Source organism: Symsagittifera roscoffensis, unplaced genomic scaffold (assembly GCF_963678635.1).
Source record: "Symsagittifera roscoffensis unplaced genomic scaffold, txSymRosc1.1 SCAFFOLD_164, whole genome shotgun sequence".
NCBI classification, from domain to species: Eukaryota; Metazoa; Xenacoelomorpha; order Acoela; family Convolutidae; genus Symsagittifera; species Symsagittifera roscoffensis.
In genome coordinates, this window is record NW_026970997.1 from 81,940 (window position 1) to 95,647 (window position 13,708).

Below are 13,708 nucleotides of genomic sequence, written 5' to 3' on the forward strand. Positions count from 1 at the left end.
TTTTATAAAAAGCATTTTTGGCACAGTTTGGATGTAAAACACAAAAGTTTTGATATGTAACGCTTATACCAAAACTTTTTTTAAAAAATAGCCTAAGCACTATATTGTACTATAATATTACCAAAAAATAGCTTGTGGGTACTTACATAGACTCAAAAAGTCACACTCTGCATGCGAAGTTTTTAATTTGGTAAATCGTATATTCGAGCACAGCAGCAAGTTTGCGACCAAAAAGGATGAAAAATCTTACCTCAAACTTGTATTTTTTCTCTGGAACTATGAATATCGTAGAAAATTCATATGTTGAAATTGTATAATTGTTTTTTTGCTCGAAAAAGATTATTTCGATGCCAAAGTTGCTCTCATGTAACCAAAACTGCCAATAACCTGTTTTGTTTAAATTTCAAACCAACCTAAATTCTTTTTTGTAAAACAACTTTCGATTAAAAAAATGCTTGTCATATAATTTTCTGGTATGAAAATTGTACGTTAAGCATTTTTTTGATCAAAATTTTTATACAAAAATTGTATGATAGGAATTTTTCTTCTATTGACTTCAACACGGGTTGATATAACTTTATAAGTAAATTAATCTGTAACTTTGGCGTAACTTTTGGGAGTCAACCCAATTAGAGAAAAACGCGTTAAAAATTCAACTTTTTTGTTCGTTATTACGTCCGGAGTCCGGATTATTTATTCAACACTGTACTAACTTAATTTTTGTCGGCTCATTGCTGACAACATTACAATTGTGCAAACCAATCTTGAGCAAAACAATCGATCGTCACTCAATGATTGTCTAGACTCAAAGATCATATGAAGTTTTGACCTCGTAAAACCGGTCAAAGAGAAATGACCTATAACATTTGAAAAAAGTCATAATAAAAACTAACCTTCCTTTTAACACTTGAACGGGCCAGGGCGCTTATTGTTTTTTTTGATGGTGAGTTAAATGATGGCTCTGATTTAGACCGGATATTTTGAGTGAAATTATATTAACTAGAAGTCAAAAAACTTGAGTGAAATCAGCGAAGCCGATGGTTGGAGAAAGATCTCACGAAGGATATCCCGTACAGAGCTTGACGAGCGAGAAGCTGGCAATGTTGTCGCGTCTCAACTTATTTACCTCCGCACAAGCCGACTGCAAAAACACAACAGACGCAAGCGATGCTTGGGCGTTGAAGCGATCTATCAGCACGCCGAAACTGAATGTTCAGCAGCTTGGATCTTTGGAGTTTTGCAGCAGTTCGAAACAGTCGACTTGTGGCTACTGTTACGATACCGTTGACCAACTGAAAAGTTGTCTGTCCTGTTCGCACATAATTTGCGACGGATGTCTGAATTCGACCTTGATATGTCCAGTATGCGGAAACGAATCGATCGACACGTCGGCGCTGTATGACATTCCAGCGGATTTGTCGATGATTCATCATACCTCAAAACGAGATGGAGACACGCCGAGATTCGTTCAATTACGTTAGTTCAATTTTTGTAGCTCATAATCTACATTTCTTAAAATTGTCGTGTCAAAAGAAAATTGTAACAAATCTTTTGACAAAATGAAATCTCAACTGTTATCCAGTGTATCAGAAAAGTCATCCAATCTGAAATTTAAACGTTTGATGAAGTTTTTCGAAAAATCAATTTAAAGCAGCTATCCTACTAAAAATGTATGTTGAAATAACCACTTTGGTTCAGCAGAAGATTAATTTGTAGGGCAATCTTCAGGTGAGAAGCAGACAGGCATTCGAATCTCGAACCCGCCCAGCGCCCAGAAGTTGCCAACTGAGAGGATAACGGAAAGCAGCAGCAGCAGCAGCAATAAAGCGACTCCCAACTCGAACAATTCGTCCAATTGTACTTCTTGCGAGGAAGATGTGCCTGCGTTTGCGGCATGTGAGGTAATTCTTTATCCTTGAAAAATGATCCTTTGCCTCCACCATTCTCAACCCCCCTTCATCGTCGAACTAAATTTTGCTGTGATGCCGCTATAGGTTGTCACGGATCTAAAAGAGAGCATAAGGCATTAGTTGGAATGTGCGGCAACTTGTGCATTTCAGGAGTGCAATGAGCTGATGTGCATGAATTGCACCAGTGCACACTCGCGACTCAAGGTCACCAAAGACCACAACCTGAGTCTTGTCAAGTACCACGCGGTGGGGGGATCATCGAACGTGCAGCAGGCATTAGAGAGACGAAACAGCTGCCCCACCAAAAACAACAACAACCACAACAAGAACAACAACAACAACAACAACCATCATAATCTAAGCAATAATAACGAATGCGTGGACGACAGCGGGTTGGTGTCGGCTAATAAGAGTGGAGAGTACTCGGTGGATACTAGCTCGGTGGTGGTAAGAAGTAGCGAATGCTCGCTGCACTGTCTGCCTGTCACGGGCATCTGCAAGGAGTGTGAACAGAGGGGCTGTGACAAGTGTTGGGAATTTGGTCACCGCAAGCATTTCATTATGAGGGCTGCTGCAGTGATTGAACACGTCGAAAGTGCAGTAAGCTTGAGTATCTCTTATTTAAAACTCTGAGTAAAATTTGTTTGTCGGCTTCGTCGCAGAAGAACAGGAGCATTCTGTAGAAGTAAAGATGAACGCGGAAGATGAAAAAAAAGCGGCAGTAGAGTTGAAACTGCAAATAAATTTATAACTGACATGAGCATGAACATAAGGCCAGGGGTTGATAATAGTTTTCTTGATGGGGTTTGGGGAACGGATGTATCTTATTATGGCGCCGAGTTACCTTAAAGTTTCACCTGCCTGAAACTAAGGGTCAAATCATAAAGGTGAGGTTAAATAAAAAGTACTCCAAGTAACTTTTTCCGGCCCCTCTAATTCGCTATGCAGTTATATTGAGCAGAAGTTGCATGTGGCTGTTTGTGTTATACAGCGGAAAAAGGCGGCGGATCTGATGCCGCTGATAGAGGAGATGGAGGGGATGACGGAGACGGTGGAGAAGGAGGTGGAGGAGGAGGCTGAGAGGCGGCGACAGGAGGTGGACACTTGCTACACGGCACTCATTCACGCACTGCAGCAGAAGCAGGACCTGTCCCTCAACAGGTAAAACCACATGTGTAACTATGTTCCAGTGCTGGGCGACGGGAGGAAAGGAAACTAATGAAACGGTGGTACATGAAATCTAATGTGAGACTGTTTCCCTCCCCTCCCCTCCCCTTCCAACTCTCGATAGTTGTAGCTTAGGTTAACAAAATCGTAAAACGTCGGTCTTCATAAATGTTCACTGCTTAGAATAGAAGAGGTGAAGGCTAGTTGTGTGTCGAGTGTGCACATGAAGCGGGAGGTGCTGAAGAAGATGCACTCCAAGTGCTCCACCCTCATCCAACACTACTCTGACTGCAATGTGAACTACTTGTACGAGACAGACCTCCCACACTTCATCAAGTACTGCTTCAAGGTAACACAGCAAAAACTACAAGAACACGATTACATTGCTTTCAAACTTGTGTTGTCAAGTTAATGTGATCTATTATGAGAACTCAAAGAAATTGTTTAGAGCAATTTTCAAGGGGATTAGAATTCAGGCTAAAATTGAGTGTTTTATCAACGTTTTTGAAGCATGAAAACTACGGTCAAGTTTCAATTTTATAATTGCTGGTGTCAAAAACGCTTCAAATAGTATGTCTAGGGAAATTAGAAAACTACAAGTTTTATTCCACAATTGAACGAGAATGATGAATTAGTGTATCTCTTTTTAGATTACCTCTTTGAACCAGGAGATCATGCAGTGCCATGACAGCGAATACCAACCCTTCCTCCTCTCGCCCCTCAAATCTGCCCCTGCCCCCCTCCTCCAGTTCCAAGTGGCCCCCAATGCCATGGAACTGCTCCAGTCTATCTCCGTTCTGAACTCGACAGCCACCTGTCCGGAAAAGTGTCTGGCTAAGGGCACTGGTCTATCCGACTCCATCGTCAACAAGGTTAACTATAAAGTTTTGCACTATTCTACTGAAAAACAGTTTCTAATTGACACTGCAGAAAAAGTACCAATCGTAAAGGGGACTGGGGCAATCATATTTGAAGAGCGTTGATCGGTTAATGAGCCTAAGATCTGAGCGCAGGTTGAACTCGATCTGAATTATTTACGTTTGCACAAAACAAAGTTTGCACTGGAGAATAAAACGAAGGTGAAAGCTTTGCGTGTGAAAAGATTGGCCTGTTGCTTCAGATTGCCACTTTCGTAGTGCAGGCGGTTGACTACTTCGGCCATCGCAGAGGGGTGGGAGGAGATGTGATCAAGTGCATGGTGACTCCAATCGAGAACAAATTCCTCTCGCGCAAAATCCACTACAACGTCATTGACAACCAAAACGGAAGCTACAGTGTGCAGTATTGCATAGACACGGAAGGATCTTACAAATTACATGTAGTCATGAACAACTTCAAGATAGGCCAAAGTCCCTTCATAGTGAAGGTGATAAAAGGTAGAAGCTACACAGATCTCAGAGGACAGACTCCCAAATTGATCTTTGGAGGCGAAGGTTCCGAAGACGGACAACTTTGCCGACCCTGGGGGATCTGCTGTGACTCGGAAGGCAACATTTACGTCGCGGACAGAAGTAACAACAGAATTCAAGTTTTCGATCAGAGTGGAGTTTTCAAGTTTAAATTCGGAAAAGAAGGAACTCGAACAGGTGAGTTCCAGAGACCGGCCTCAGTTGCGGTGGATAGCAAATTGAAACGACTCATAGTTGCCGACAAGGATAACCACCGATTGCAAGTGTTCAGATTAGATGGGACTTTCATTTCAGTGATTGGTGAGAAGGGAGCTGGCAAAGGCCAGTTCACCTACCCATGGGACGTGGCTGTCAGCTCTCAAAGTGATATTTTAGTCTCTGATACGAGAAACCACAGGGTTCAGATGTTCAATTCGAACGGAGTGTTCAAGTATCAGTATGGCTTGAAGAACCAGTGCGAAGACTGGCAGGAGCACTTTGATTCTCCCAGAGGAGTCTGTTTTACGGCAAACGACTGCGCCTTGATAACTGACTTCAATAAACATAGAGTTCTGGTGACAGAGCCTGGTAAGCATTAGAACTATGGTCCATGGTATCCAGGGTTTTTCATAAAACAGCATCCGTTTATACTTTCAAATCCGATGCTGTTAAAAACAATAATAGTGAAAAATTGTATTAGGGAAGGCTATTTTTATTTCAAATTTTTCATGCTTTGGAAAATAAACAAGTAAACTCGCATTGGGCTTTTAAAAGTGTATTTAGGTAAAATGTGAGATTCATCAATTTTCAGATAAGTTATTTGTTTCAGATTTTAATAAAGCGAATTATTTCTCACAAGAAGGCGAGGGCATTGACTGCCTGAAAAGACCGCAAGGCATCTGCGTAGATCCGCAGGGACTCGTTTTGATCTCGGATTCCAGGAACCACAGGGTGCAAGTGTTCACCGTGCAGGGCAGTGCTATTGCCAGCATCGGAGGGATCCAGGGCACAGGTGTGAACGAAATGGACCGGCCGGCTGGCATCTGTGTGTCACCAACGGGCACTGTCTTGGTTGTGGATTTCGGAAACAACCGAATTCTCGGCTTCTAATGCACGAAATACAATCTTAACGAAATAATTGTCTTTGTTTTCAACTGAACAACCAATTTATGTGCCAAAATTTTATGTGCCAGTGTGCTATGTAACTTACCTGTTGATTGACTTGTAAATATCTTTGATGTAGCTAGAGGCTAATTGCGGACACTTGAGTTGCATGAGCTGTAATGCATATTTTAAACGTAATTCAATCAATCATTAATGTTAATGTGTAATTTTCAATTGTCATCTTGGCTCTTTGACTGACTTGAGATTCCAAACTTGATCGGTATCTTTGAAATGACTAAGTGACTGAATGATAAATGAGCTACGAAAGTGAAGTTGTAATTGAATTATCAACAAATTTAATCAGTTTTGCTACAAATTTAACTTCAATCAGCAAATAAATGAAGTCTGCATAATCATTTCCAATAAGTTTGAGAAGGAAAATCAGATATTTTGCTGTTACCCGGGAAGCTGAGATCGCCAATAAAGATAGTGAGTTCAATTGTAGCCCGTATTCAAGTCAAATCAGGTCGAATCATTCATGGATTTGGATTCATGGTTCGACTTTGTCTGAAACATGAGTCAAATTAAGAGTCGAACATAGTCGAACTAAAGATTCGAATGTAGTACAAAGTCGTATCATGGGGCGAACAGGGTAGAAGCATGATTCATTCGAACAGGGAAGAGGTCGAAGCATGTGGGAACAGTGTCGAATTAGGAGGCCAACTTAGTCAATAGCCGAGGTTATTAAAGTGTCTACTCATGGGTCAAATTGGAACAAACCGGGTCGACTAGTGAAACCAGGAGGGAAAATTGATTAAAGCACAAATTGATTAGGAGTGTATCATGGGTGCACAAGGAAAAACTAAGATCGTAATTGATTCTAGTTTAAGGAGGCGTACAATCCTCCCTCAGGGATTCGACCCCCTGCTTACCCAAAGGGGCCCCCCTTTGTAGTTTTTTCCGTTTTTGGCTGATTGACCCTAAAACTTTTTTTACAGGCGCCTTTGGCACCAATCTATACTTTAGAGGGGGCAGGGGAGGAGAGCGCGCTTTCGGTCATCCTTTTTGGCTTGTTTTTTTTTAATTTGCCTGCGGCGCAGAAAATTTGGTTAAAATAGGGTCCTTATAGTGGTTTAGAATATCCAGAATATCAAATTGGTAGATCTAAAAAAGGTCGACAAACTTTTCAATTTTTTGTATTGTTTCCACCCCTCGAGAAACTCCTAGATCCGCGCCTGAGCACCGCAATAAGACTTCACAGTAAAAGCAGTAATAGAATAACCCGTTATTACAACGTCCAGAGCGTTCAATTTTCTTTTTTCCACAGGAATCAACGGATATTTTACATTCAAATTGTCTGTTATAAACTCTTTTCGGTAAAAAAGCGTAGTCGGCGTAAGTTCAATTCAATTTCACCAGCAACAGAATAGACATTTTAAAGATGCAATCCAGTTTTCCAGCCGAAGTAACTTAGATCACAAAATTGCTGTCTATCTCCAAACCAATGCAACCCAACCCAATTTTTTGCCACATTCCGAGGCCAAATTGTGCATTAGTAGTATAGTAAAAGTGGCTAGGAAAATGACCTTTATTAGCCCCCATTTTTTTCGGTGTGCCGTTGCACTGACCAATTTTAAACCCCAAAGGGGTTAAAGCTCCTACTTTTTCGGGCACATATGTTTTAAGGGGGTTAAATTGGTAGTTTTCCAGCCACTTTATGGAAACGGGAAGGGAATAAAGTTTTGATTGGTGAATATTTTCCCTTCTAAAATTTGTGGGTATTGGCTTGTTTACATGTAAAATGACGTTATATACCTGTTATATAGGAAAGCACAAGATTTTGGCAGCGTAGCTTAACTGTTGGCGGCGGTGAACGATTTGCTTCAAAAATGCATGTTTTATTGCTGAAACGCAAAGAAAGGAACATTCATCAAAAACGGCGGCCGGCACCTCTATTTAGGCAAAAATGAACAATCACTTTGAACTAAATAAGAATGACCTACCCGAAAGTTGATGTTGTCGAAAGGCATAATAATAATCATAATAATAATCATAATAATAATAAACAAAATAGGATAAGTAAAAGGGGGAATAAATGACTCTGCTGGGCTGTCCATCAGCCCCAGCAGATCAGCAGCCCTGTACCCAATCCAACCCCCGAGGGCGACTACGTCCCTGAGTTTCTCGGTGAAGAGTTCCCACTCGGGCGACCCAGGGACGACAGTCCGGGGAAGGGGTTTCCCCTTGGCCCAGTGGCGCGGTTTGAGCCAGAGCTCTTTCACTACTAAGGCCTCAGGATCGGGCTCAGCCTTATAACGGACATGAATTTCTACAATCGGAATGTTTATGAGCTCTAGTCCCGCGAAAGGGACTCTGACAGTCTCTAAGTACGATGGCATCTAAGACAAGCAAATTAACATTTTAAATCACATGAAATTGTTCGTCAAATAAAAACTTTTTGAACAGCATGTTTCGGAAGGTGATAATTGTTAAACTTTCCCTAAATTTTTCCCAAGTTTTAATACGCTTATTCCGAAGTCACAGACAGAAAAAATTGTACTTTTAGCTGTCTGTTATTTTCAACCAGTCTAGAAATTTTGAGTTTGATTCGGAAACAAAAACTTGTAATAACGATTGGTTTGTCGAATGCTACTTCTGAAAATTTATTTGACTTCTTGTTCGACTTTAAAGCTAATTTGATTAAAAGAAAAAAAAGCTCTGATTGAAAAATTAGGTTATTGTTTACAAAAATGTTAAAAATATATGAAAAAGCCTGATGGTCTAATTAAATGTATATCATTGAGTTGTAGATATCAGCAATTGGTATCTAACAGGTTACTTTTATTTCCACTGTTTTGAAATTCAGCAGGTTCAAAGAGTGTTGGAAAAAAATGAAATTGGAAAAACGTAGAGTTACCTTAACCGACTTGGAAATCATTCATGAGATTTAATTGGCGGTGAAAAAACCTATCCGGAAAACTCTGACCGTCGAAATTACTTTCTGGCTGCATGTTCTCTGTTTTTCTTTTCCAGTGAAAATGATTTAAATTATGACGTAGCTATTAAACTTAGACCATATGGAGGTCTTATTGGCATAGACAACTGTTCCTTGGACAAATATTTAACAGATTCAAAAATGTTATGTCTGCATGCAATTTTACATGACGCTGCAGGTTTTGTTGACCAAGTTTACAACACGGGTCCCACTTACTGCTATATGTTACCCTGGAAGTGTAACAGCAGTCTGATTGGTCATTTGAGCTGTATTACTTTCTGTTTATTCGTCAAACTAACCAGACCAGAACTCTATCAATTATTAGAATGTTGAGCGAACGATCAGTCGTGATAGATTTGGAAGGATTTCGCTATAAAAAAGTACCTTTATAGTTAAAGAATTAGCCATTACGACATCTGATTATAGCGACTCTCTTATTTTTCTACCTCCAGTCCTTTTCAATTCACTACCCAAAGCTGAACGAAAAGCGTACAACTGGTTAACACATTACCTGCACGGAATTCACTCGGAAAGCGAAGACTTTTTATAATTAAACCTAAATCAGATTATTCAAAGTTTTGTTTTGAGAAATCCTAACGCTGTATTTTACGCCAAAGAAAAAGAGAAGTTTGAACTCCTTGCAAAGTACTTGGATCGAGAAATTGTGAATCTTGATGAAATGGGTTTCCGAGAATTGAAAACTTACACTTAAAGAATTATCCATCTTGCAATAGACATTTGCCTAATTAAAACTCCAGGAATCACCATGAAAAAAAACGAAAGTAGTTTTTGATTGGCTGACAAATGAGCAACAACAAAATACTAGCAAAAACGGAGACGTACATATCTTCAAATTTAGTGTTCTTGGCTTGGATGACACAAGAGAGTGATATCAAAATAACTTTGACCGGAACAGAACAAATCATTTGCCGAGGTAAAGTTGTGCAGCGGAAAGAACAAATTGCCCTATCAGGAGACGAATTGACTATTTTAACAAATTTTTTCCTAGTGATTGACCAATTCATCTTTTTTCAACGACACAAGTATTGTCAAAATGTTAGCCAACAAACGAGGAGTATGTCTTCCCAGGCTATTCTTAGTGCCCAAATGTCAACCCGGAATTCAAATGGATCATCAAAGCAGTGACCTACCTGAGGAAGTTCAGAAACTAGTAAAAGAGAACTCTGTACAGAAAATTGTATTCCATGCAAAAACTGAATATGTAACAGCCAATTATGTTGTGACAAATGATGGCAATGATAATGATATAACTAATTACTTTACAAGTTATACACGATACGAGATTTTTTATTGTTCTGAAGATTAGATGAAACATAATTTATGACAAAAACACATTTTTTCCTTCTCATTAGGAAACTAGTGTTATAGACAGAGTGTTAGAAAGAACCAGATAGAGAAAACTAAATTGAACAGCTGAACGTCTGAATTAGCGATTGATGAGTCTGATGTTACCAATTTTGCTTATGATCAAACAAACACTGAACAAAAATCTTGAAAGTTTTGTAATGATGTTACAGTCCCCAGATCAGAAGTAGTTTTTAAGTCTCAAATGATTTTAAATTTCATTTTACCAATTTTATGTATCTATAAACTCTCTTGGACGCAAATAAGCTGTGAAGAGACGTCAGTTTGGTTTTCAATTTTGTCTGGTTTAGTTGGGTACGTGCTACCAAACCAAAGGATATGAATAAAGTTTTTGATACGTCGACAAGACTGTTTATGGAAGTTGTAGGACCGTCAGGATCCGGAAAAACAGAGTTGATTTTCAAGCTACTGACAGGAAGAACATTTTATCCCATATACGAAAGAGTGTTTTTTTTTAACAAAGATATTCAACCTGTAGTTATGGACGAGTTAAATGCTCGTGGAATTCATATTGAATTTGTAAAGTTTGACGGATTCAATCCTATGAGAAACAGTGAAAACATTATGTTAGTGTTTGATGACTCATTTGAAGAAATATAAAATGACAAAGAATTAGTTAAACTAGCAACAGCAGGAAGACACAGGGGTTTAGATGTTTTTTATGTTAAACCTATTTTTTCCAACAAAGCCGATGGTCACGAACTATTGATTTGAACACACCTCACATCATTTTATTCAAATTACCTTGTGATATTCAGCAACTTGATCACCTCGGAAAGCAACCTAATGCACCAAAATTCTTACGACAATCGCAGAACTGGCTACAAAGGACAGCTTCGGACATCTTTTAATAGATTTAGATCCCCGAAAATTAGACTGTCTCAGATACTGTTCAAACATAATACCACTTGGTCCGTCGATTTTTTATTTACCAAGCAGATGTGACACCAAACAAATGAACGCGAAAAAATTATTTATACTGCATCACATGGTACAAATGAACCCAACTCAATTACGAGGCTTCATTAGATAAAAAAATCAAATAGTCAATTGATCTCAGTTTTTTGTGAATACTTGCTTATTTTAGTCAACGGTAATGTGCCTGTCAGTATCCCAACACCTCAATAAATTCGAAAGAGTATACAAAATTTAAATCAATCGAAAAATGAGTCCTGAAAAAAAACGAGCTATTATACTGAGCAAACAAGGATGTTATCTAATCAGACATATACTTTATTTTTGCTTCAAGTATTTGACAGCATAGAAATGGCAGCAGAAGAAATTGTTCAAATTCCGAAGTGTATGTATATCAGAGATCAACCACATGCAGCGAAGATTTTGCTTGACAACTCCATCAAACACAAGAAACCGCAACTATCATATTTGAACCGTTTGAGACCATTAACTGAATCAGCAAGAACAACAACAACAACATCATCTATTGATACGACAGCAGTCATACCCCAACCCCTGAACCACCTATTGTTACCGAAGCAGAAAGCAATCCACAAAAACAAGCTCTCCTTCTCACTTCTCAAGATGATGATGATGATGAAGGAGGAAGCGAGATGGAAACAAAATGTTGAGCTTAGTGACGCATTTTCCACTGAACGTATCCTGTTACAATTACAGCTCATGGACGAACACAAACTTAAGCGAGCGAAAATAGTTCTTGAAGTATTTAAAAAATCAGAGGTGTCAAAATAAATAAAGATAATGAAGAACTTTACGTTGATAAAGTGCCAACCGGTCTTAAAGCATCAGTTTTTTTGTAAGATATACAACAACAAGCTAAAAAATTTTACAACCCGGCTTTAATACTGATTTTGAGGTCACTCAAACTTGATGAACGGTTGGTTATGAACAAGTATGCCCAAGTCGAGCTTCAGACAACGAATACGGAACAAGCTCAACAGAAGCAAAGAAGCAGAGGTTCCACAAATTCCCCTTCAACATCTACAGCCCTCCTCCTCTTTTCTCCCGAGAAACCGTCGGCATCAAGTTCTAGCTCAAAAAGCAGTTAAGGTCGCAAAACCAGAAGGACTATTCCAGACAGTGAAAGAAAACGGGCAGCGCAAAAAACCAAATGAGAAGAAGGAGCAGCAGAAGAGGAAGACACCGAGTCGTACGAAACGCTCGATAGCAATTCAGATTCTGCAACGACAGAGAAGACGAAGAAAAAAACAGAAAAAAAGGCAAGATTACACCAGCTGAAGTAAAACTATTGAAAACTAATTTTACGAGTAAAGGTCCAGCATTGTTTTGCAGTGTACAGAATTTAAAAGAAGAATCAGAAATTTCACGAAGTAAAGTGAAAAGTTTCTTACATACAGAGCCAGCATCTTCAAAAATCGAACTGTTCGTCGCAAAACACCACGCCTCAAAGTGATACTTTATGACATAGACGAAATATGGTCAATTGACCTGGCGTATGTTGATAAACTTGAAGATTACAACAGAAACATTGAATACCTTATGGTTGCTGTGGATTGCATGTCCAGCTTTCTTTGTGTACAACCATTGAAATCAAAGTATGCCACCTCAACTGCGGAAGCATTCAAACAAATGATAAAAACAAAACAGCCAAAAAGTCTGAGTAGATGAAGGCACAGAGTTCAAGGGGTCATTCAAAACTTTATGTGAGGAAAAGGGCATCGAAACATTTACAACAGAGATTGAAAAAAATGCATTTTTGCGGAGATGAACATTTGATCACTAAAGCTTTTGATTTATAAGTATTTGGAGGACAAATAAACCTACTCATACATCGATAAGATTCAGGATTTTGTCAACACAATTAACTCGAGAACAAACCGCGTTACCAAAATAGCCCCGAATGAAGTTACCAAAAAGGAAGTTCCACGTCTCATTTCATCGACAGTGGAACAATAGCAGAAACTAGTACGCCGACCAAAGCTCTACGTTGGTGATATCGTTAGAATAGCAAAAATTGACCTTCCTTTTTGAAAGGGATAATAACAATCATTCACTGACGAAGTTTTTGAAGTCTTTGACATCCCAACAATGAAGTATTGAAAAATTGTTAAAGCAGCACCCGAATTGATAGATATAGCAACCAGGAAGAAAACGCCGAGACAAGCCGATAGCAACAAGAAAAACACAGTAAAAAACGCAATAAAAAATAGGTTCTAGACGCAGCAAGTCGCGTATGAGCAGAAAACGGAAGACAACAAAACAACAAAAAGAAAAACAAAAGTTCTCATTCCTAAGAAACGAACTTCACTGAGAAGTCGCTCCAAAGTACGAAAAGATTTATTCGAAAAGCGTCCTCTACTCGTTACATTTGAAAATGCATTCACTTAAAAATTGGTCCATCTTATTCACCTGATGGTCTCATACTCCAATTTGAAGTTTTAGGAGATAGATACAATTTTATTGATTTTCAACGAACTCGCTTGGAGATTGTAGCACGCATTGTTCAAAATAATGGTATTGTACTGCGAACTCATGCTACAGAGGCAGGGCAACGAGATACCCCATATTTGGTGAATAATCCACTTTCATCTCTGTTTTCCGAATGCACCATGTCACTGAATGGACAAAAAATTTTAACAACTAATGCCAATTTTGACCATAAGAGTTTGATTGAGACAGAAATTTCACATGGTAATGATGCAAAGAAAACATGGCTTGCTTTTCAAGGTTTTTATAATGAAGATAATCCATCAGGTATTGATGTTGCTAATGGGCGAGCTGAAGATGTCGCGTAATGCAAGCGAATCGTAGCAGCATCAAGC

General features: G+C 39.0%; 1 protein-coding gene across 3 annotated transcripts; it reads left to right on the plus strand.

The window, feature by feature from the left end:
* The first annotated feature begins 907 nt into the window (after positions 1-907).
* LOC134856109 (E3 ubiquitin-protein ligase TRIM71-like) lies at positions 908-5,681 on the plus strand. Of its 3 annotated transcripts, XM_063872475.1 has the most exons (9): positions 908-1,476; positions 1,717-1,901; positions 2,061-2,510; positions 2,902-3,071; positions 3,261-3,426; positions 3,728-3,949; positions 4,198-4,663; positions 4,781-5,053; positions 5,295-5,681. In XM_063872475.1, the coding sequence occupies exons 1-9, from the start codon at positions 1,038-1,040 to the stop codon at positions 5,573-5,575; spliced, it is 2,652 nt and encodes an 883-aa protein (XP_063728545.1). In that variant the 5' UTR covers positions 908-1,037; the 3' UTR covers positions 5,576-5,681. The 3 variants fall into 3 exon arrangements, with proteins under 3 accessions (XP_063728545.1, XP_063728543.1, XP_063728544.1); XM_063872473.1 differs by having other exon boundaries at positions 4,198-5,053; XM_063872474.1 differs by having other exon boundaries at positions 1,729-1,901; positions 4,198-5,053.
* The last annotated feature ends 8,027 nt before the right edge of the window (positions 5,682-13,708 follow it).